The sequence below is a fragment of the Lytechinus variegatus genome, chromosome 4, assembly GCF_018143015.1.
Source record: "Lytechinus variegatus isolate NC3 chromosome 4, Lvar_3.0, whole genome shotgun sequence".
Lineage (NCBI taxonomy): Eukaryota > Metazoa > Echinodermata > Echinoidea > Temnopleuroida > Toxopneustidae > Lytechinus > Lytechinus variegatus.
The window spans coordinates 66,022,598-66,049,042 of NC_054743.1; the positions used below are offsets into that span (position 1 = coordinate 66,022,598).

Genomic DNA, 26,445 nt, shown 5'->3' on the forward strand with positions numbered 1-26,445 from the left:
TTCTCTGTTTTTTTTTTAATGTTACGCAGTCTACTGATGTCACCATGCCTGTCTCTCTCAGTGTCTGGCGTGTCAGGATCGGCACCTTTCTGAGGAGGTTCCACCATGATCCGAAGAAAGAAGCTGATCAATCAAAGGAAAATGCCAATGCCAATAGCCAGAATCCATCTAGCAATGGCTCTTCAAATGATGAAAAGAGCAAAGCTGTCAGTACATCCTGTCAACAACCTCCGTCTTCTGGTGATGTAGAACTAAAAACCACCAAAACTGAATCTCCAAGTAACATCAGCAGTAACAACATTGGTGTGTGTTCGGAGACTCTGTCGACCGCGGCCATTCCTGGTTGTCATACCGTCAATGGATCTTCGTTTGACATCAGAAGCCCCGATAATATCGCTCAACATGGATCACTGTGTGCTGATGACCGCATCCGTTGTTCGACAGGAAAGGAACCTATTCCCGTCTATGATCATTCTGACACCAAGGCCCCAGAGCAGGCACCAGAGCCTTGTGACCTTGACGAGTTGGACATGAGATATATAACCATTAATGGCGTATCTCCTACTAGCATCTGCGATTCAACTCAAATAAGTGAACCAAACCAACCGGATGGTCCATCGGAGTCATACTCACATGCACCTAGTTCTCAACATGACGGCAAGCATGAAGAGAAAGAGACATCAAATTCATTACCGTCGGGAATACATGGCCAATCTTCACCTAGTTCTAAACTGGATACATCTAGCAAAGCTGAGCACACATTGTGTATGAGGGTATGTCTGATATTCAAAAAGAAAACTGTCTCTCTCTAGAACCATCCTTTTCTCAGTAAGAATAAGTTGGAACACACCGTTACCATAACAAGAAAAATGTCTTTTAACGTTTGCCTGGCAAATGCAATTTATAGCCATTTATCTTTAAAACGTTTACCTAGAAATTATTCAACATATAGCGTGTGTGAGGATTCTGATTGGTTTTAAAAAATCCTGATACAAAAAGCACAATATTAAACCATGTTGATATCTGGACACTGTATTGAATTTTCCGATAAAATAAATATATAATGAGGCAGAGCAACTTTTCGAACAAAAATCAAAGAAAGTTAATGCTGTCATGTTCATTGACATGTTAGGTATGTTAACACCACTTGAAGCGAAATAAATCGGAAAGATATGAATTTGATAAAACTATATAACAACTTGTAAAGTAATCCGTGTATCATTTAAAGGGTCTTTCTGTCACATGTCCTCTTCGTTTTAGGAGATCGCAGGGTTTCATGGAACTCCAATTTCTACAGGCAGTAGATCACGTTCATCCAGTGGAGACGCAGATGAAATACAAAGGAATTTGTTCTGTTCTGGTGTGACCAACGTGCTCCTACTGAGGTCTGGTGATGTGGAGCAAAACCCTGGTCCAAACACCAAGTAAGCAAATAGAAAATGAATCGTTTTGAAATATTTTCATGACGGTTTCAATCTTAAAGAATATCGAAAGAGTCTTACCGTATATCGGTTCTCCGGCAAGCATGGCTAGCTGTAGCATATTTTCTTTCCCATTAGTTTTTCTCTGCGAACTGTCACACTGTATTAATTATGAAAACCTTTATGATTTTACAAAATATGACAAACTTTCAACGTTACTGAAAACAAATTGAAAATATGTTTCTGATCCTCTCTAAGCATCCATATATCTTCTTTGGTGTCTTTAATTATTATTTAGCCTGGGTAATCTAACTGAGTTTGAACTCTATCTCCTTGCTGACGGTATGGATCCATCAGACTTCAGGAAGGTTGGACTAGCTTTAGGATTCACTGAGGCTCAACTAAGTCGATTCAAGGAAGACAACATTGGCAACATAATGCAAGCTATCTATAAGATGCTCTGTGAATGGCTGAAGACAGTACTACAAGATGAAGCGAGGGAGATACTATCCAACAAGTTAAAAGACCTCAATCTCGTACAGCTCGCCGACAAATTACAGAAAGGTAATTACCACCACCTATACTACTCCTGTGCAGAGAAATGATCATAATGTTAATGAGATAAAATTATTATAATAGTTTGAACAATGATAATTATGATTGTAAGGCTGATAACAATTAGAACGATGGGCTGTTGTACAAACAATGAAAATAATATTACATACCATTGACATAATAATCGTTAGAGGTAATGATGATAATGATGGTAGTGATAATCTTAGTAATAGGTTCAATCATATCAAAAATTAGAAAAATACTAATCATTACAAGAGACTGAAGTTGCTCTTCATTCTAGATCATAATGGGCTCGGATATTTATTTAAAAAAACATTGAAAACGTGCATAAGATATTTCCAAAGTAGACAAGCAAAAGCGATATAAAATATCAAATTGACACAAAACATGTACTTCAAATCCATTGAGTGAAACTCATAAAGAAAGAAATTCATTTGTAGTTGAGATATTTCATTTTCTATTATCATCACAGGTCAGGTCGGAGATCACATACCATCACTGACAGAAGAAGAATTCGAACGGGTCATCAAAGAGGTCAAAGAATATTCTGCACTTCATCACTGTCAGATTCAAGCCGATCCACTGAACAACAGCCTTCTATTTCAATTAGACCGGATCTTCACCAACTTAACGTTGTTGGAAGAAGACAAAGGAACAACTCTAAAGGCACCAATACTCTACACAGACCTGCTCAAGACTAAAGTCAACGGAGTCCTTCCTAAACGTTTGTTGGTTGAAGGTGAAGGTGGTGTGGGGAAGACAACTCTCTGTGCAAAGATCGTTTGGGACTGGATTCGTGGAACAGGTTACCAAGATTTCAAACTTGTACTTCTCGTCCTCCTTCGTGAAGTAAAGGATAAGACCATTGGAGAGATCATAATGTCTTACCTGCCAGACGACATCAAGGTTACAGCCATGCAGCTAAACAAGTATGTCTTTTCCCATCAGAAAGACGTCCTTCTAGTTCTGGACGGTTTTGACGAGTTAGCTGGCGATCTTGATAGCTGTTACCAAATCGCCCTTATCATCCTGAATCGGCTATTCAAGTCAGGGAAAGTACTAATCACATCGAGACGATGGAGATCAGATGAGATACGGAAGATTTCAGAGCTTAGAAAGCTTTATGCTTTCATTGCCGTGGAAGGTTTCTCTGATGAAAATCTTTCCTCCTACATCACCAAGTTCTTCCATCCAGACACAACTTCATCTGAAGATTTGAATCGATTCATATCGAACAACGATGTGATCAGAGAGAACATGGCCCCCTTCCCAATATACACAGCAATGCTGTGTATTATGTGGAAAGACTTTGACGGCGAACGCCGTAAGGCAATGTCCAAACTACAAACTTTCTCTCAGCTGATCGATGAGATGGTCCAATTTTTGGTTTATCATCATCTTTTTAAGCACGGTACGTCTGCAGGTGATATCGGCAGAGAATTGGATTCGAAACGTAGGGAGATTGTATGCCATCTGTGTGATATAGGTTGTCTTGCATTGCGGGGACTCCATGAGAGGAGACTGGTGTTCACCGAACAGGAGTTCCAGCGCTGGCCAGGAACTCTGAAAACAGGTTGCAAAGTCGGAGTGCTCACTAAGCAAATCCAAACCCCTTCAATGAAAGAGAGACACCGTTCTCATTTTGCAGTCACATATGTGCAGTTCCCTCATAAGCTCTTTCAGGAGTATCTATCAGGGAAGTATTTGGCATCTCTCCACAATTTAGACAGGAGCGAGTACGACAAGTTGATGATGGGTATCATCGGAAGAGCAAGAGAATTCCAAGAGCTTATGTACTTTACCTCAGCCCAGCAGAAGGAGGTCGGATTGGATATCGTGTCTCGGCTCATAGCATGCACAGATAGTGATGTATCAACATGGCTATTTGGGGGTAACGATGATGACTTCATTGTTGATGTAGCATATGAGAGTCAAGACCAAACAGTGGCCAAAGCTGTGGCAGATCATCTATCGACTTCATCCAGCAAGGCATTTAAGATCGGGAAGTTGATGCAGGCGCACACTGTATCAGGACATATCTTTATCATGAATCATCGTGTAGTGGTAAGCGACTTTCGAAATGCTAATTATACAGACATTTACCATGCATATCAAATATATCATATTCACAATGTATATAACAAATTATTAATAAAATAAAGGTTTAAGGGAGTGTCAGAAACAAATTGATTACTTTTACTTACTATTCTTTTTTCCACCGCGAATGCGAGAATATTCGGAATGGATTCGGGAACATTCCCGGAGGAATTCGGCTCATTGTGAAATGTTGTTCAAAACCACCCGACTACCCTCCAAAATACTCCCGAACGGGGCTACAACAAACTCCATTCGGTTCACATACTGGATGTAATCGGATGGTATTTGGTTGGATTAGGGGAGGCATTAGGAGTATTCTAGCCAAGTTCATTATTCGTATCGTTTCGGGAGTAACGGTCCGAGCTCCGCGCATTTGGCCATCACCTTCGGGTCGTCATTCTGCTGTAATTGGAACAATCAAGCTACATTCGGCTATTACCTGGCCAGATTCTTGCCACTATTCGGGTGGCATTCGGATTTATTCGATATGGCCAAATTTGATTCCGGTCGATTCTTTGTGATTCTGCGCTGAATCAGGACATGTTCGGGACTCATTCGTCTCCATTCGGGGAGCTCCACTACCCCCCCCCCCTTATCAGAGACAAATAGATTCCGAATCCACCGGAACCATCAAAATTAGGCCGGATTCGGCTGGAATCGGTCCGAATTTACTCGGGAAAATTCGGTTTTGCTGAAACCCTGGCTTTAGAGAGGGAAGCTGCAATTTATCATAAAAATCTTGTAGAGTTATCCCCTTTCACAGTTTGGGTATAAATGGTCACGAGACTTCCCACTTAGGGAGAAAATGTGAAAACCAATTTCCAACTATTCGTTACTACATGTACGTTTCCATGTTGACACCTAGTATTGCAGAGATAGCTCTTACTAATCCTGCTACTACGACTGTGATCCGGCTGTGATCATTACGACTTTTCAATCCATTTTCACTAAAGCAGTGTCCTTAGTGACAGTGAACCTTAGATGAATAGTGAATCAGAGTCTTTTGAATGAGCGACATTATGAGTAAATCATTTCTAGACCGAGAACTTACGCATGGTCTGAAATAGACACACCATCCCGTCTAGACAAAGAGTTATGGACGCTCATTTGATTCATGTAGATGTTACAAAGGGCCTCTTCACACGTAAATCTTGAATCATCATTGTAATGATGATTCCTATTGTAATCGTGACTGCGATTAGCATTCATGATTCTCATCATGTTCTAGTTTGGTTTCACACGTGCTACATATTCGTCATGTTCAGCGCTCCCCCCCCCCTAAAAAAATGTCCCTCTTATATGCAGCTTTATTACCTCCAAAAATAAAAAATAATTTTCAATGAAATGTATGGATATAGGAAGCTCATGTAATGTTCTTACTTCTATAAAATTTCATTGGTCTCGCTTCAGTGGCTTTGAATACACAGTCTATAATGTATCTACAGTCTATAATATAACTACTGTGTGTTGTGCACTTTCTAGCATATCAACCCCCTTTGACCATTCTGACCAAGGAATTCCCTGATCTGACCAGAGAAATCTCCATGATCTAAACAGGCTCATCAAATCATAACCTTGCGCATGTTCAGAAGGGCAAAACCAATGTTTGACAGCTCATTTTATATTTGAAAACGGGAGATGCACAACGATTAAGACAATAGGTCATGTCTGTTTCATGGCTAATTCATGCCTAATACTGCATTTTGTCTTATTTCTTTTTTTTTAGTTATTACGCTACTTTGGTCAAGTTATTTCAATGTAAAAGAAAAAAAAATTCTCTGGTAAAGTTCCTTTTTCGCAAAGGGTGTTCATTTGTGGATTCCCCTTTATTTTTCAGCTTATTTTACTCATCGATCATTTACTTTTCTTTCAAGTTGGTGCACTGATTCCCCTTATCAAAAAAACATATTTTTTCATGTTTCTAGCCCAAGTTTATAATTTGATGAGCCCTGCTCAGATCCAGGATGTAAAAATATGGGTTAACAATGCATAGACAATGCAGAAACGCATCAATGCTGAAAACTTGGAATGGGCAAAAACGCAACTCTGTTACGTGACAGAGTGTATATTCAAAATCACTGAAGCGCGACCAATGAAATTTTCATATAATCCCCCCCCCCTATTGGCGGAGGCTGGATCCGCCCCTGATTTAGATTTACATTTTATTCACCCTATCGATCCCCTCTCGGGGTATGAGAGTACAACATAAAAACAACATATTACAGACTAAAGTATAACTTCATTTAATTGGTTTAACGTATTAAACGTAATGTTCGGAATTGAAGATAAATACCAACTGTGGTAACGATCTGAAAATTTGTTCGATCAGAATCCAATGAAATTTACCAACGAAGTGTTTGTATAAATGAAAAATATTTGCCAAATAGCCCTGTGAAAGAAAGTCGTAAAAGTGCTGAGAAATGAGCGATATAAGCACAGAATTCCATCAAATGTCAGGTATTTTTCGAGGCAATGTTATAATACACTGTCCCACGTATGCTTTTCTGTTTTAGTGATCATCAGAATTATCGATATTGAGCGGCAATTTCATTATTCTACAAAGATAAGTGTATATTAATGTACTAGGTCTAGATTTATGATGAATATTTCGTATCGAAATCGTCATGTAATCATATTTGAAATTGCGCCTGATACGTTGTGCTGTACATGGTCTATATCCTCCCATAGTTATCGATATCGTCATCACCGCTGTTACTATCGCAATCATCTTCATTTCTCTGTTATAAGTATTATCTTCGTTAACATTTCTATTATTTCATTATAATTTTATCATCATAAATCGATGGGGTGGGAGAAGGAGGAGGAGAAGAAGAATTACCAAGGAGAAGCAGACGTACATGTAGAATGGAGGAGCAGTAAAAAGGGATGAGATTAATAATGAGAGATGAGGAAGGATACGGAGAGGAAAGGAAGATAGAGAAAAAAAGGAGACGCAAGAAGAAAAAGAAGAAGGACGAAGGAAAAGCAGTAGGAGACGTATAAGAAGGGCAGGTGGGCAGAAGAACAACAAGAAGAGAGGAGACGTAGAAAAAGGGGAGGAAGGAAAAGAAAGAAGCAGAAGGAAAGGATGAGGTGGAGAAAAAAGAATAATGAAAGACGACAAAGGATATGAAGAAGAAAAAAAAGATTTTAAAAAAAGGAGGAGTAAGAAGAGTAGATGAAGAAGGGAGTGAAGGATGAGAACAAGAAAAATTATAAGGTGGAAAAGAAGAATAACGACGGAGAAATAGAAGAAGTAGAAGAGGGGGTGAGTTTGTTCTAAAGTAAAATCAACGTGAGTAGAATTAAATTAATGTTTTTATTTATATTGCACTTGCAGTGATTACATCATTACAATACTAGGATGCCATTATGTTCAATAATTTAAGCTTCAAAATTCGGTAATTCACGGGTGAAGATAAATTATGGGGCCGTAAGCTGCAGGGAGATATGTAGAGTGATATTAGCATTAGGTCATTGCTCTAAAATAGATGGAATGTGATTATTTATTATTAATATTAGTTAGTACACTTACTGGCCTAAAAGCAAAAGCAAATAGGGCCATGATATAAGCTTCTCCATCAAGAGAATTGAACATTATTGACCTTTCAGGATTGCTTGGCATTGATACTCATCGAACTGTTCTTAGTCATTGCCCTGGCCTATGATCATGAAAAAGCAAGATCAGTCACCCGTATATTAGAGAATCATTGACAATAGCATGCTCAGCGGGTCGCCACAGAAAACAATGGGAGAGCTAGAAGCTCACAGTCTTGAATTCCCCATATCCGCTGCCGTGATTATTGTCGTAATTTCAATAGATAAACCTACTTCAAAAGACCGTTGGCCCGCCCGATGGGGAATCTTTTGTAATAATGTAGTGTATTAAAGTATGTGTATGCAGTAACTACCGCCCCGACTTCTGTTGTGCTATTTAAAAGATTTCTTTCACCATCATCGAGTAGCGATTAGCGTGTAAAATCGCATAAATTATCTCACAAAACGGATCTAATGTTCATGATTACCAACATCACCATAATCATTACCATTATCTTTCATTTTTTTATAATAATAATAATAATAATAGCGGCATATTTACCCAGGGTAGCCACTTCAGTTCCGAAAACTGTTCTCCCAGAGGGCCCTGCTATTATTACCCCAGCTTTAGCACGGCTACCTTGATCGGGCCGCGCTAGAGCATTCGAGGAATTTCTTCCTACCGGGTACCCATTCACCTCACCTGGGATTATATAAACTATAAAATTGATACTGGAGAACGATTGGAAATAGATAATGAATGAATGATGATGATAACAGTGATGATGATGGTGGTAATTAGAACTTTGAAGTGATATTAATGGACATGATAATACGAATAATAATATCAGTGATAATGTTGATGATTAAACATTAACAAACGAAGATGATTGGTATATTTGCGGCAATGAACCATGTATAACTTGAGACGCGTTTTTCATTTATCATGTTTTTTATAAAAGGGTTTTCATATCATGATCCTGAAAGACATAGATTATATTTAGATTAAAAAGAAAGAGAATGGATGGTCATCTAATTATGGAAAAGATTTTGCGGGATGTCAAGTCCGATGCAGTATGAAAATGATTGCATATCGAGGTAGATGCGATTTTTATATCAACGATATCATCCCCCAGAGTCTATCAAGTTATGAGTTTGTGTGCATTTTAGCAAAATTGACATTTGTAATACGAGATCATTCTAATTTAGAGTGCTGTAACATCCGAACTGCATTTCATTCCTGCTACATACGTTTTGAATTCATGAGATATTTCGATTTCTCATATTCCAATTTTACCTTAAACGCAAGTATTTTATTTTCAAACGAAATCTATGAAAAGGGTGCAGTTAGGCTTTAATTTTGATTCCAAATAGTCTCATAATTGGGATTAGTTGCAAACACGGTTTTCGAATAGAAGGCACATCGGGGAACATCAAAGTATCAAGACAGTCACCCGCGCTGACAAAGTGATAATCTCCCCTTGACATACCCCTACCAATCAAGAGGTCATCTTTCTATTGAAATCCGCAACCCGTCAGACCACCTCTTTGTTCAAGAATATAGTTAATCTCCCCAATCAAGAATGGGGTAATTTAAATCTACCTTGTCAATGGGGTAAGCCGTTAAATACAGCTTGCAATGCGCTGGCCCATGTCATTTTCAACGTCCGGCTTTCGGGGAATTAAAATGAGCATCAAATGGGTAGTTTTCTTGTTCTCGTTTTGTCCCCATAGTAGAACCTTGATTTTGTTTCTTTTCGTAATGTGCATTTTGATATGGTTTCCATTATATTTCTTAACATTTCGACATTTAATGTAGTTTAATGCTTGCCTTTATAAAGAGCAATATTACATAAAACCTATCTGGCGAAGCAGATTATAACATAACGTTCGACTGATATTTTATCAACACATTTTTGATTAACCATGTAACTTCCCTCTTTATAGGTCTACTCTTAATGTGAACATTTGAGTTATATTTATTGCCTACCAACTCTCTGTTTACCAGGCTAAAGTGAAGGTCCTCATTTGTGTATGAACGACATGTTCTCATTAAAATACATGTTGTGAGTTTCAAATAAAGGGGGCACACTTGTGTAAAAATGGCATATTTACATTAACAAATTTGATAAAGGCTCTCAAAGGGGGGGGGGCACACGGACCGGATGATCCCCCCCCCCGGGTTTCACTACATAACTTTACCCTCTGATGTGCAGAATATAGACCATCGTATAGACCCACTGACTTCTTTTAGTAGAGGTTACAAAATAGACCACAATACTTTTGAGAGCCCAACTATTGTTCAAAATAAATACGGTGCTGATTGGAAAAGTTTTAGAAAATTCAAAGGAAGAAATAAAGTTGGATGAAAAAAGAAGCCATCAGAATTAAGTTGACAAAATTGAATATTATAAGTAGAACAGGAAAATTGAAAGAAATAATTAAGTCGCCTCCCCCAGCGGACTGGTTTGAAGGGGTGGGGTCACCATGCATAAAATCATGGTACTTGTTGAGGCCTCAGCCCCAGACCCCCCTTCGGTTATGTGGCTCCAGGATGGTAATCAAGAACACTAGGTCACAGAGCACTCTAGATCACAGGGGAAATTTATATAAGAGAATAAAGAAGGATCCCAGGTAAAAAGATTTTATAGATTTTCCTGTCCAATATCATGTCGGAGTCACTTAAATGTGTTAATTTGCATTTCATTCACGCGATATTTTTCATCGGTCATTAAAGTGTAGAATGTGATTAATAGAAGACGCTATAATTCCTTTATAAACACTCAACTCTATTCATGGTCAAGACTACCTCAACTTTGATAATTTCAATATTCATTTTTAAGTGCTTTTGATTTCGTTCGAAGGTAAAGATGTTTGTAATGGTCTTAAAAAGTAACGAAAGTACTTTTTGTTCTGAATTTCGGGCAATGAAATTCAAGAATTGTGCATTTAAGCTACAATGACCGATATGACAGCTTGAGCATCCAATTTATTTTTTAAAGTTCAAATAAATGATATTTTATTCGTTTGTTTTGCACGGCATCTGTATTATGTGTGAATATATAAGTTTCTAGAATTCAAATGTTTAAACAAATGCAGTGGCGTATCTAGGATTTTCCACAAGGGGGGGGGCAAAATCGCCAAAAAAAGAGTCCTCAAAAAAGGACATTTCACAGCAAAAACAAATTGACAAGAGGGCTAAATTAAACATAGACCTATGTTAAGCTCAAATTTGAATTTCAACGCTGCCCTTAGTTTTCAGCCTTTTTCCACCAAAAAACGTTTGCATTTTATGTTTTTAGTGTTTTTTTTCACAGTAGCGTTTCAGTGTATTGCTTTAAACGCCATCATTTTTGGACCCAGGTATGATTTATATTGCATCTTTTGCGTGGGGTTTTGCATTTCGTTTACAAAGATGTTAATGTCAATTCCATATCTTTCCTTTTCACCCGACAATGCTGACTGTGCGGGCTCAGTGTGATGAAAAAAAATCTTACCCTCGCCTGAACACTTACTTTCAGAAATTCAATTTCTTAACGGTATGTTCTTCAAAATAAAACAACATGCTCGTGCTAAAGGGCTAAAGCTTAATTGTTCTATTAAAGAAATGAAATCTAAATCTTATTGAATTTTGTCATATACTGAAACCCGAAACGAAAAATTATCAAAAAAATGTGAAAGCGTAACTTTTGAAAATATACACCCCACTGAACTACGCACACCGATACAAGGACACAACGATACCCAGATCAGTGACCAGAGATCGCTCGTTTAATAGTTTGCCTAAGACGTCGATATTGTGGACATAGAGGGCGCTCATGCAGAAACATCTAATCGGAGAGCCAACGGGGGGTGTCAAAAGAAAAGATAAAAGCGCACGCTTCCGTTTTCGCTGCAAAAGGGAACGCTGTCGTCTTAAATGGCAAGAGCACTGACCCGTAGGAAAGAAAAATGGACAATGGCACGCTGAGCGGGTTCGCCGCAGAATATAAAGGTAAAAACGCACGCACACCTTTGACAAGCCGCCTTAGATCATGAAATGGGCTTTCTACTCATGAACATTTATTTGAGAATGCTACCACATTTTACAAGGAATTCAGTCCTTTGTCAGAGGGACATTTTTGGGGGACACGCTGTATAGTCTTACTTTGTGTGACAAGCAAGTATTGTAGAGTAGCTACTTAGTCCATGATAGGCCCCATATAAACTTGACCAAACCTTGTTTTTTATATATACAATATTTTTTGATGGTTTCCTGTCAATTGGAGCGTGCTGATTACGAATCTGGATTTTGCCACTCGTGCAACCTTGAGCATTTTCCGCAAATCGGCAAAATCCTATATGGCCGCCAACATATGCAAATTACCCATGAAAATCCTAAAATTGTCCGCACATTGGCTATGAAATGCATGAAATCGTGTGGCAGGAGTGAAATACTCTCTGAAAAATATTTTTGACAAAATATTTATTTTCCTGATATTCAAAATGGCCGCCATAGGCGATTGTATACTCTATTTTTTACAATATGAAAAGGAAAACTAATTTTCACAAAAATGAGCACTAAACTGCGAAAACATCGCGATGTATGAACGAAGTAATATATGCAAATCTCATTTATTATGTCATTATATGGGAACATTGCTGTATTTTGATATCTAAAATAGCCCACTGGCCCAAAAAGTATTATGTACAATGGCAATAGCCGGGGCCGATAATGACAAGAGTGAGCACTAAAATGCATATTATTAAGATAAACGAGTGGAATACTGAACATAATTTTTAATATGCCTTTTGTGATAAATGCTGCATTCTAAAATTTAAAATGGCCACCATAGGCCCTATATATATATATATATATATATATATATATATATATATATATATATATATATATATATATATATCATGTACAATGCGAATGGAGAAACTAATTTTCATCCGAGTAAGAAACATACAAGGCAAACGCCAAGCGTTGTCTCGCCTGCATATTGCAGTTATGAAGAGACTTCATGTCAAAACTATGCTATAACTTCTGAGGCTGTCAGCAGTTTAGGGGGTGAATTGTGGTTCTGACAGTTTACATATGCATTAATGGTATAGGCCTACTTTATCCCTAGAAAATCAGATAACACTAAGAATGCTGTCAATACTATGAAGCTATAATTATTTCCATGCAAGTAGTGAAAAAGAATGTAATTAATAATAATGTGAGTAAAATTGTAGAATTAAATTAATTACTAAGGTGTTATGGCAAACTTATGTTTGAAAAAATGGAGGAAAGGTTGTGCATGAAAGATAAATATAAAAACTTATTGTGTGTGATTTTTAGCCATCTTGCCTTCACTTTAGCAGTAGGGTTTTCTAAATTGATCTGTGTGCATATGATAAGTAAATGATGCAAGAGTGAAGTACTACAAGATAAAATAAGTAATAGGGTATAAGTAGGAAGTTTGAAAGAGTCAGTTTTTTATAAGCACATTTTGATTAAAGGCTATGATAGATGTGAGAGCAAAATGTCCTGCACCTTCAAGAGATGGACCTCTGTTACGAGTATGACAATCCTACCTCGAAGATATAAAAAGTTATTATGTGTAAAACACAGCACAGTGCCAGTCATGGAAAGTTCATTGACCTTTGACCTTATTCAAATTCGGCTCACATTTGAACTTGACCTGCACCTTCAAGAGATGGGCCTCTGTTATGAATTTGGCGATCTCACTGCGAAGCTATAGAAAGTTATTGTGTGTACAACACTGACAATGCCAGTCATGGAAAGTTCATTGACCTTTGACCTTAATCAAATTCAACTCACATTTGAACTTGACCTGTACCTTAAAAATATGGACCTCTTGTATAAATGAATTTGGTGATCCCACCTCGAAGATATAGAAAGTTATTATGTGTACAACATAGCACAGTGCCAGTCATGGAAAGTTCATTGACCTTTGACCTTATTCAAATTCGACTCATATTCGAACTTGAACTGTGCCTTCAGGAGATGGACCTCTGGTATGAATTTGGTGATCCCACCTCGAAGATATAGAAAGTTATTATGTGTACAACATAGCACAGTGCCAGTCATGGAAAGTTCATTGACCTTTGACCTTATTCAAATTCGACTCATATTCGAACTTGACCTGTGCCTTCAGGAGAAGGATCTCTGGTATGAATTTGGTGGTCCTACCTCGAAGCTATAGAAAGTTATTGTGTGTACAACACAATTGTTGACGACGACGACGCCGACGTCGCCGGAAATAGTGATACCTATGTCTCGCTCCGCTACGCAGGCGAGACAAAAATGCATGTAATTTTGATCTACGAGTAAATAATTGTCTGACAACGTGTTTTATAGGAGGAAATATCATTTCTTTTGTCATGCATGAGAAAAATGCTGTATTATGAAATTCAAAATGGCCCCTATAGGCCCTAACAGTATATTATCTACAATGTGAATGGGGACATATAATTTTGTAAGAATTTGGATTTGCTTGACTATGACATCCGTATAATCCTGTTGTATGAGTAAAATGTCATTAAAACATATTTTTAAAAGTAAATTATAGCATTTCTTTTGAAATATAGATGATAAATACTGTATTTTGACATTCAAAATAACCTCTACAAGCCATCACTAATTATGTAACATGCGAATAGGGAAAAAGATTTTCGCAAGAGTGAGTACGAGAAAAAAATATTGTCTTAAACATGATTTCTAACTAAATACATCACATATTGGTCGTGGAGGCAATAAATGCTGTACTGTGAAATCAAAAATGGCTGCCATAGGTCCGAAAATTATGTGTACATTGTAACATGGACATATGATTTTAACAGAATTTGGCTTTGCTTGACTCTAACAATTGCATATAATTGTGAATTGTGATGTAAGGGTGAAATATTGTCTTAAACCATGGTTTCTAACGAGATATATCATGATGTTGTGTAATTAAGATGATAAATGCTGCATTTTTAAATCGAAAATGGCCACCATAGGCCCTTATCGTATTATATACAATTTGAGTGGAGACATAATGTTCACAATAAAGGGCACATGGCAGCTATTTTGAATGTTGAAATACAGTATTTATCACCTAAATTACATAAGATATGATATATTTTGGTAGAAATCATGTTTTCAGACACTATTTTACTCAAACATCACCATTTGGCCAAGCAAAGCCAAATTCTGTTGAAATAATTTGTTCCCATTCACATTGTGCATAATACCGTAATGGCCGGTAGCGGCCAGTTTGATTTTCCAGTAACAGTATTTATCACCTAACTGGCAGAATAAATGATATATCATAATAGAAATTTTGCTTTCAGACAATATTTTACTCATAGATCACTATACGTGCCTTTATGGTGCTCACTCCTGTGAATATTGGTTTCCCACTTTGCATTGCACATAATACAGTTAATGTCTATGGTGGCCATTTTGAAAGTCAAAATACAGTATTTAACACAAACTTGAAACCTGAATGATATATTTCGTTAGAAAATACGTTTTAAGACAGTATCCCATTAATTTATCACATGTATATGCATTTTAGTGCTCACTCTTGTGATTTCTTTGCTCCTCTTTCTCATTGTGCTTATTCTTTTAGGGCCTTTGGCAGCCATTTTGAATATCAAAATAAAACATTCATCACATACATGGCATATTTCGTTAACAATTATGTTTTAGTCAGTATTCCACTCGTTTAATCTTAATATGCATTTCAGTGGTCACTCTTGTGAAATTTTTTGCCCCCATTGCCATTGTACGCTATACTGTTTGGGCCAGTGGCGGCTATTTTAGATATCAAAATACAGAAAAGTTCCTATATATGACATAATATAATGATATATCTCGTTAGTAATGATGATTTGCATATATTACTTCGTTCATACATCGCGATTTTTTGCACTTTAGTGCTACTTTTTGTGAAAATTAGTTTTCCCTATTCATATTGTACATACTAGAGTATACAAGGGCCTTTGGCGGCCATTTTGAATATCAGGAAAATAAATATTTTGTCAAAAATTATTTTTTCAGAGAGTATTCCACTCCTGCCACACAATTTCATGCATTACATAGCCAATGTGTGGACAATTTTAGGATTTTCATGGGTAATTTGCATATTTTGGCGGCCATATTGGATTTTGCCAATTTGCAGAAAATGCTCAAGGTTACACGAGTGGGATAATTCAGATTCGGAATCAGCACCCTCGAATTGACAAGAAACCACCAAAAAATAGTGTATATATATATTTATATATATATATATATATATATTTAAAAAAAAACAAGGTTAGGCCTCTTCTATCCTGGTCTGACTTTGGATGGAATCATTAAGGCATGTAGACGGGTGAATTTCCGTCCAAAATACCCTTACCTGGAACAAATTGCAACAAATGATTTTTCCGTGGCTTTTTGGACTATTTGACCTCAGGGGAGTGTTTCATCAATATTTTCATCCGACAAGTTGTTAGATCTGACATCTTTCCTTGATTCTGATTGGCTGAGAGGCACTGTTCCTATGGTAACTGTCGAATAAACTGGTACTTGTCGGATAAATTGTCTGACAAGTCCTTTCATGAAACACCCCCAGGAATAACTAAAATTCTACCAAATCAGTATTCGGGTCCGCATGGCGTCCAAGATGGCCGCCATTCACTGAAAATTGATACAACTGACTCACCGTCCACCCTAGAATCCTATTTCGATTCATATTCCATGGTCTAGGGGGTAAAAAGGTGAATTATAAGCCTTTAGTGTACCTGGCAAATCCCAAAATGGCTGCCGTATGCTAAAATCCACAATTTATCTAAATGGCTTAAATTTGTTTTTTGTTCAATGTTTTTTAGGGTGAAGTAGTACTTTGGAACAAGTTACAAGGACATCCAGTGGTCTGGTGTGTCAAGAAATCCAAGGTGGTGTCAAAAATACAAGATGGCTCCCAAAAAATGAGTTTCAAATGGCTGTTAATACTTAAAATGGGCATAACTCATATCATATCCACCTGGGAGATATGATTTTGGTTTCTAAACCATGGTTTCAATGGTCAAATAAGACACTGGGACAAGTGACAAGGACAGTCAGTGGTCCAGTATGTTCAAAATCCAAGGTGGCTTCCAAAAATGGGATCTAAAATTGTTGTTGCTACTTACAAAGAAATGACATAGTTTGCTCAATATCCAGATACGTATATGATTTTCGTATCTATACCATGGTTAAATGGGTCGAATGATACATTGGTGCAAGTAACAAAGGAGGAGGCGGGGGGTCAGTGGTCTGGTATATCCAAAAATTAATTCTGAAATAACCTACTAATACTTGAAGCGGACATAACCCATTTCATATCGGCCTGGGAGATGTGATTTTTGGTGTCTAAACCACTGGTTTCAAGGTTCAGTTGATATATTAGGGCAAGTTTACAAGGACAGTCAGTGGTCTGGTATTTCTATCTATGTTGGCTTCCAAAGATTGATTCTTAATTGACTGCTGCTACTTAAAGCGGACATAGTTAATTTCATATCGGCCTGTGAAAGGTTTGATTTCGGTGTCTAAAATATGGTTTCAAGGGTCAAGTGATGTATTATGACAGGTGACAATGACGGTCAGTGGTGTAGTATGACAAACATTCGAAGATGGCTTCCAAAAAAGGAGTAAAAAAATGTCTGATGTTACTTATGAAGGACATAGTTTATCAATATCTGTCTATGGAATATAAGTTTGGTGTCTAAGCAGTGATTTAAACTGAGGGTCAAGTAATACACTAGTGTAAGTTACAAGACCACTCAGCTGTCTGTATGTTTGAAATCCAATTAGGTGACCTTAAAAACAAATGGGTGTAAATTGACTGTTGTTACTTGGGGATATCATTTTGGTGTCTACATCAGGGTTCCAATGGTCAAAAAATACTTTAGGACTGGTTACTATGACATGCAGTTATCCTTTTTGCCTTAAAATCCAAGTTGGCTTCAAAAATGGGTTCCAAAGTGACTGCTGTTACTTCCAAAGGGATAAAGCTCAAACAGCTACTATACCTGTGAGAAATAATCTTTGTGCCTACACTAAAATACATGGTAATAAGTTATCATATTTCATGAGTTGGTAACAGCACCCATTTAGATGAAATTTTAGAATCCAGGATGGACTTTTTGACAAAATATAATGCTAACCAGCCTTGCTGTTTGTCCAAATGTATTATTTGACCCTTCAGACCACAGTTTTGACACAAATATTATTTTTTTTCAGATAGATATTGTATATAGAACTCTGGCCATGATGGAGTGATATGAGTCGTTATAGATGCCTTTTTTGTAAACCCTCTTGAATTTGTAGGCAAACTGGACAACTGCATATCAATGTAACCAGTCCAAACTTATTATCTTAACCATGAAACCATAGTGTGAACACCGAAATAACATCTCCTTGGTGGATTTTAAATGAACTATGTATATTTTTAAAGTAGCAGTAGCAATTTTAGATTCCGATTTTTGGAAGCCATCTTGGAATTTCGACATACTGGACCACTGTCAGTCCTTGTTACTAATTTTCTGACTTTTAAAACCATGGTATACACATCAAAATCACATGCCCTTGACGGATACTACATGAACTATGTCCATTTGTAAATACCAGCGGCTAATTATACTGTTATTTTAAGTCATCGTGGACTTTAGGACATACTTGACCACCCTACGTCCCTGTTACTTATCCCAATGCATTATTTTACCCATTTAACCATGGTATAGGCGTAAAAATCATATTCCCGAATATTGAAAAACTTTATATGTTGGGATTTTTATGTAGCAAGCATTTTTACGCCATTTTTGGAAGTCATCTTGGATTTTTGGACACACCAGACCACTAGCTGTCGTTGTAACTTGTCCCGATGTACTTCTTCACCATTAGAACCATTGAATTTAGACCAAATTAAAGCCACTTAAGTTATAGATGAATTGTGGTTTTTTTTAGCCTTCGACAGCCATTTGGGCGCCATCTTGGATTTTCCTGGTACCGTGGAGTGCTAATATTTACTCTAACTTGTATCAATGAATACGTTTACCCACTGGACCATGGAATATGAACCGCAGTAGGATTCTAGGGTTGAAAATGGGTGAGTAATATCCAGTTTCAGTTACTGGCGGCCATCTTAATAATGGTATTTATTTATTCATCATCGTAATCTCAAGCAAGCAGATACAAAATGATTTACAGAGTCTTATATCAAATGATTAAAATACAAAACGTTATTACGATAGCAGAAATTCTGAAATTTAGTAATAATGTTTACACAATAGGTGGCCTGCAAGAAATTCCAAATACGTATTACAATTAAATGTTAAATTGAATAGAATGAGCGCTTTACAAGAGAAAAGTAGAGAGGAGAAAACAAAGCAATGACCGAGAAAGAGATTCGGGAGAAAATTAATATAATTAAGAAAGAGTGTGGTAGTTCGGAGAGATAAAAGAAGGAGGAGTCTGAAGAGAGAATGTGAGAGAGCAGTGGGATAAAAACAAATCGATTAGTCAGAGGTATACAAGATATAGGAAGATAAGAAACCGAGGGAACAGACAATTGCCAATAGAAAACATAAATCTCACAACGGGTAATACAATGCAATGTACATGGCCACTGGATGAGTTAACCCCAATTCTCCCGTGGGGCCATAATGCCCCTGTTGCACCCACAGATGTAATAACGCCCACAAATGTAATAACACTTTACCCACAAATGTAATAATTTCACCCACAAATGTAATAATGCACTTTACCCACAAATGTAATAATTTTTGATCGCCCACAAATTTAATAATGACTTTACCCACAAATGTAATTAAAAAAAGGGATTTTTTGCGAATCCGTTCTAAACTAAAATCCTATAGTAATGCGTTCATATAGCACAAAGTGCAGAGTCTTTGTTGGAGATAAGTCTAAAGTCTTTTTCCAGACCAGGTTGTTTCAAAAACTATTATATAAGTCCAAAGTCTTTTTTCCAGACCCGGTTGTTTAGAATATTATTATATAAGTCCAAAGTCTTTTTCCAGACCCAGGTGTTAAACAAATTATATGTTATGTTCAAAGTCTTTTTTCAGACCCGGTTATTTCAAAAATTATAATATAAGTCCAAACTAAGATACGATAATGATATTCCAGTGGAATAAAAATGAGAATCGAGCGTAGTCTTTTCTTCAGACCAAGTTAATTAAGACAGGTAGAATTAATGTCTTTGTTGTTATTTCAACTTATATGGCTTATATTGTGAGTATATGCGATAAGAGTAAATCGAGAATCAACGTTGTCTTTTCTCCAGACCTGGTTACTTAAAACTTATAACTTAAACCCTAATGTCTTCATATAGCACAAAAGTGCAGTCTTTTTTCCAGAGCCGGTTAATTAAAAAATTACAATATAAGTCTAAACTAAGATACAATAACGATATTCCAGTGGAATAAAAATGAGAATCGAGCTTAGTCTTTTCTCCAGACCCAGTTAATGAAGACTGGTGGAATTAATGTCTGTAGTTGTTTCAACTTATTTGGTGTATTATTGTGAATACATGCGCTAAGAGTAAATTGAGAATTAAGCGTAGTCTTTTTTCCAGACCCGGTTAATTCAAAAATTGAAATATAGTTCCAAAGTCTTTTTTCCAGATCCAGGTGTTAAACAAATTATATGTTATGTCCAAAGTCTTTTTTCAGACCCGGGTATTTCAAAAATTATAATATAAGTCCAAACTAAGATACGATAATGATATTCCAGTGGAATAAAAATGAGAATCGAGCTTAGTCTTTTTCCAGACCCAGTTAATGAAGACTGGTGGAATTAATGTCTGTAGTTGTTTCAACTTATTTGGTGTATTATTGTGAATATATGCGCTAAGAGTAAATTGAGAATCAAGTGTAATCTTGACCTGGTTACTTAAAACTAAAAACTAAACCCTATATTAATGCATTCATATAGCGCAAAGACATTTCTCCAGGTCATTTAAAATATTCATCAAATCTTTTAAAAAAAGACCAAACAATCTATTGATGTTGAATAACATGAAAATAAAGTGTAGACATTCATCCATACCAGATTATTTCAAAATAAGAGATGTCTGCGCATGTCCGTGAAGCGTCACGACGTTGAATCGGATATCTCCCGGAATTTTTAGCTAACTTTGTGGATTTAATCGGAATTTGGATATTTTAACTGAGTTTTGTGGTTTCGAGATACTTTTGGATATAGCATAACAACTCGCAGCTAAAGGATATTTCGATTTTCTAGCGAGAAACAATGTATTCTGACATGGCAACTCCCAACTCTGCCACGTTTACATCACCATAGGGACCTAAACCCGTATTTATACAGGCACGGGACGTACCAAGGACAGATACAAACATTACAGGTGAGGAGTTGTATCTAGCATTGTCTCGTTCAATTGATCATCATGTTATAACGGGGGTACAACGCATTGGTAACCTGTGGAGAAATTATGTAAACAGTCATGAAGCGAGAGTTAGCCTCATATCAAGTGGATTAGTGATAAGAAACACCACAATCCGAGTATATGATACAAACCCTTATACTAAGGCCAAGAATGAGAACTTGACTCGTGTACTTATAAAGGACATTCCTCTATCAGTAGGAGATGAACTTATCAAATCAACACTACAAAACATGAAATGTCAAATAAGAGGTGAAATAATTCGTCAGAAACTGAGAGTGAATGGTAAACTGATAGACTGTCTGAACGGGGATCGAGTGTGTTTCATAGACCCACCCTCCCAACCCCTCCCCAGATCTATCGTGGTTGCTAACCTATTTCGAGCCAGAGTCTTCCATATTGGACAACCTGAGAGAGTGTCAATTTGCTCAAGATGCCTCGAAAACGGACACCATTCGTCACAATGCACCAACAGCGTGAAATGTAGAAACTGTAAACAGACCGGCCACGTAAGCAGCACTTGCACAGCAAACGTAAACACAGCCACATCCAGCGAGTTACGTAACACCACAGCCGATCGTGAACCCCGTGAGAACGCCATGAAATCTGGACCCACATCACGTGATCACGCCGCAACCGCCAATGGGGCTCGCCCGAAGGAGAGAATGCATACACCACAGAGGCATACACAACAAGCTGACGCATCGTCACCTTCTCGCAAACAACGTCAACCACACATCACAGGATTTCTTCGTACACACACACCGTCACAGTCTGATGAGCAATACAACACAACAGACGTAGCAAATGAATGCGACTCAGGAGACGAGACATCGAGCGAGGCAGACCAGTTTCAATCGCCTTTCTCACCTGAAACACCAACACCGAAAAAATCCAACAAAAAACCTCCGAAGCGGAAAAGGAAAGAAAGATCAAACACAGGAAGATAAATTGATGGAAACGAACGATGGAAACGAATGAAAAACACCTGAATACTCAACCCTAATAACATAGCTATTAACTCAAAAGTTCTACATTTGATTTCGGTCAATGTGAGAGGAATACGAAATAAAAAGAAACGAGATAAAATATTCAAATGGTTAGGTTTTCAAAAATACGATATTGTTTTGATGCAAGAAACTTTTATAACCAAGGACCTTGAACCAATATTAAATACAGAAAGAAAATGTTCAATATTTTTTAACAACGGTACCAACCATTCAAAGGGTGTTTTAATTGGAATAAGGATGGTTTACCTATAGATATCATAGAATGTATTAGACAACCCGGTGGTCGTGTGATCGGTATTCGATTATCTTACAGCAATAAGTTTTATTTTATTGTAAATGTTTATGCTCCGACAAAATCATCGGAAAAGTCTATTTTTTCAGAGGTTTACTTTCATGGCTTAAAGCACACATACATAAAGAAGATTTGTTATTATTGGGTGGAGACTGGAATTCAGTTCAAAGTTCATGTATGGACACCCAAGGAATTAGTTATGCATATAAACCTAATGACCTGTTGCAAAATATATGTAAAAAGTTGAACTTAGTAGACATCTGGAGAAAATGTCACCCTTCACTCAAACAATTTACTTGGCGGCAATACTTACTTGGTTATTATTCCCGATTAGACTATTGGTTAATTTCATATGATTTATGTTCATTTGTACATTCCGCAGATATAAGACCCATTCTGAAATGTGATCACAATGCTGTGTCCTTAAAACTTACAATTTCATCTTAAGTCAAGGGTAAGGGTGTATGGAAATTTAACAACTCACTTCTTAGAGACGACATATTTAAACAAACAATCAGAAATATCATAAAGAAAGTAAAACTAGAATATAAAAACTATAATGATCAAATGTTATGGGATTTATGCAAGATTAAGATCAAAGAATATTCAATAAAATACTCAAAGACAATACAGAATGAAAAAAACCAAATATATCATATTTTGCAAAGTAAACATGAAATCCTTTGGAAAGCAAATGATGCTCACCCGAGTGACAGTAATCTTACTGAACTTAATGATGTTACTAAGCAGATTGATAAATTAATTGAAGATAAATGTAAAGGTGCCTTTGTGAGATCCCGTGAAAAATGGATGGAAGAAGGCGAAAAATCATCAAAATATTTTCTCAACTTGGAAAAAAGGAATGGTATAAAGAAACATCTAGACTTTTTGAAACGGGAAAAAGATGTCATTTTTGATGAAGAAGCCATTTTAAAAGAAATCTATGAATACTGCCAAAATCTATATTCAAATAAGAATAATGTTCTTGCAACAGAAATATATGATTATCTCAGTGATGTTGAGTTTACTACCCTGTCGGAAGAAGAAGCTGACCTTTGCGAAGGTTTACTTACGGAATCCGAATGTTACAAAGCATTGAAGTCAATGAAAGGTAATAAAACTCCAGGTAGTGACGGACTATCAGCAGAGTTTTATCAATGTTTTTGGCAAGATATAAAATATATGGTTATCAATAGTTTGAATGAAGGCTACATAAAGAATAAGTTGTCAGAATCTCAAAAGCAAGGTATTTTAATATTGTTACATAAAAAAGGTGATAGAGGTTTACTTGACAATTGGCGTCCTATATCACTTCTAAACATCGATTACAAAATTGCAGCCAAAGTCATTTGTTCACGTCTTCAGCGTGTTATCGATAAAATAATTTCTATGGATCAAACTGGTTATCTCAAACTACGTTCAGCTTCAGAAAATGTTCGTTTAGTTGAAGATGTAATTGATCTTTGTTCGCACCTAAATCTTCCAGGTTATTTCATTTTTTAGATTTCAAAAAAGCTTTTGATAATGTTAACCATCAATTTTTATTTCAGTTATTACACAAATTAAAATTCAAGGATTCATTTATTAATTGGATTAAAGTTTTGTATAATGATGCTTCCGGAAGAGTGATTAATAACGGTTGGATGTCACATTTATTAATTGGATTAAAGTTTTGTATAATGATGCTGCCGGAAGAGTGATTAATAACGGTTGGATGTCACAAAATTTCAAAATACAACAAGGTGTAAGACAAGGCTGTCCACTCTCAGCCTCACTGTTTTATTAATTGCCGATGTTATGGCAAGGAAAATAAAACAAAACGATAATATTGAAGGAATAATTATTCCAGGAGAAAATGGAACCCATTGTTCAGAAAAAGAAATAAAAATATCACAGTTAGCTGATGATGCAGCAATTTTTGTGAGTTCTGTTAATTCTGGTAATATTGCGATAGAAGATATAAGGCAATTTGGAGAAATTGCAGGCCCTAAACTTAATTTAACAAAAACTCATGCAATGTCCATCTTCCCTCAAGATGAAACCTTAAGAGATATACAATGGACAAATGATCCAGTGAAATACCTTGGAATTTTTGTAGGTACAGATAAACGTAAGAAAGAAAAAATGAATTGGGATACAAAGATAGTTAAAATTCAATCTATAATGAACATCTGGAAAATGAGAAATTTAACTATATATGGCAAAATAGTAATACTTAAATCTTTGATAATATCACAAATTGTTTACCCTGCAACTGTAATACACGTACCAAACAACCTGGTACGTGAATTAGAGAAAATGATGTATACGTTTATTTGGGGCTCGAAAAAAGAAAAGATAAAACGAAATGTTTGTATTAATTCATTTCATAAAGGAGGATTAGATATGATAGACTTAAATTCAAAATTATCTTCATTAAAACTTTCGTGGATTTCAAAATATTTAAAATACGATGATCAACCATGGATGTACTTGTTTAAATTTTGGATAGCAAAGATAGGACCGATGCCCTTGTGTCTTCGTTTCAATTGTTCAAAAAAAGATATGTTAATTGTATGTATGAAAAAGCAAATTCCATCCTTTTATACAGATCTATTATGTTCATGGTATGACATACGTTTTACTGACTATCATAATATTAATAGTATAAAACACGAAATTTTATGGTATAACAGTCATATAAAATTTGAAAGAAACCTTTTATATTTCAACAGGTGGTTCGACCGAAATATATTTTATGTTCACCAATTATTACGTAATCATGCCTGGAAACCTTCCGAAGAAATTTTTGAAACAGTAGCATGTAAATCTCTTTTAGTTGAATTTGAATGTTCAAAGCTAAAAAGAGCTGTCCCAGCTGAATGGACTGACAAATGTGACACCTTATCTCAAAAGCTTCCAGAAGATCTTTTTGAAATTAGGGGAGGAGATATCGTAAATTTAAAGAATATGAAATCAAAAGATTTTTATGATTTACTCATAACCCCCAAAAAGTCCGATCCACATATTATACAATACTGGCAATCCAAATTAGGATTACCAGTAAACTTTGAATGGCAAAATGTTTTTAATTTCAAACTTAAGTATTTAAAGTATAACAAGATTCGACAATACAACTTGAAAATGCTTCATAATTTATTACCCTTTAAATTCAATTTATGTCGCTGGAAATTAGCTAATGACACATCTTGTATGTTCTGTGAAGCAAACGAAACTTTTGTTCATATTATGTTAGAATGTAACCCTGTTGCTGATTTTTGGAAAAAGATAAAGAACTCTCTGCAATTTATGTTTAAAATCACAATTCCTATTGACGAAATGACGTTGTTCATTGGATATAAAATTCACGATCGCAAGTTTACTTTAGTTAATTTGTTTATGATATTTGCACAGTACGCAATATACAAATCATATGTCTTGTATAAAATGCAAGGAAGAGCTTTTAATATATATTCAATTTGGTATGAGTTCAAGAAAGAGATACTTTTTTATGTAAAATGGAGATTTAAATCCAATGTTCATTTAATTGAAATGTTCGAAGAGCTTTAACCTTACAAATTTCATTTCTATTACAAGTTAGCTTATTTAAACAGTTGATGTCTATTACATGTACATGTTTATATGCAACTTGTTATGTAACTCTATACGCTCTGTGTTACGAAAGAAATTGTTAAAATGAGAAAGGAATATGAAGAATAAAGTACCTCTGAAAGAGGAAAAGAAACAAAAATTCAAAATAAGAAATGATTGAAAAAAAATCCTCCACTCTTGGTAATGTTCAATTCCATGAAAATATAGCATAGTCTTTCCTCCAAACCCAGTTATTCAAAATTATGAATTACATGTACATTTTCAAAACAGTATAAAGACCCCATAATCTTATTAATGCTCGATAACATGGACATATACATGTAGCGTAGTCTTTCAGCCCGACCCAGTTTTATTTTCCAAAATTACGCTAATAGTAATAATAAAAAATCAAAATCTAAGACCAAACAATCCTTCAACCTAAGAAATGTTTTAAAAAGAAGTTTAGAGCGTTGTCTTTGGTCCAGACCTAATCATCAAAATAAATGCGCAAAAAATCT

At 36.1% G+C, this 26,445-nt stretch overlaps 1 protein-coding gene across 1 annotated transcript in view; it reads left to right on the top strand.

Annotated features, from left to right (window-relative positions):
- Window positions 1-44: 44 nt before the first annotated feature.
- The window catches only part of LOC121413170, a 32,766-nt gene continuing 6,365 nt past the window's right edge, over window positions 45-26,445 (top strand). Inside the window, exons 1-4 of the mRNA XM_041605933.1 lie at window positions 45-773; window positions 1,261-1,424; window positions 1,720-1,985; window positions 2,470-4,061. Coding sequence (XP_041461867.1) covers window positions 45-773; window positions 1,261-1,424; window positions 1,720-1,985; window positions 2,470-4,061 — 2,751 coding nt within the window. The remainder of the gene's footprint in view (window positions 774-1,260; window positions 1,425-1,719; window positions 1,986-2,469; window positions 4,062-26,445) is intronic.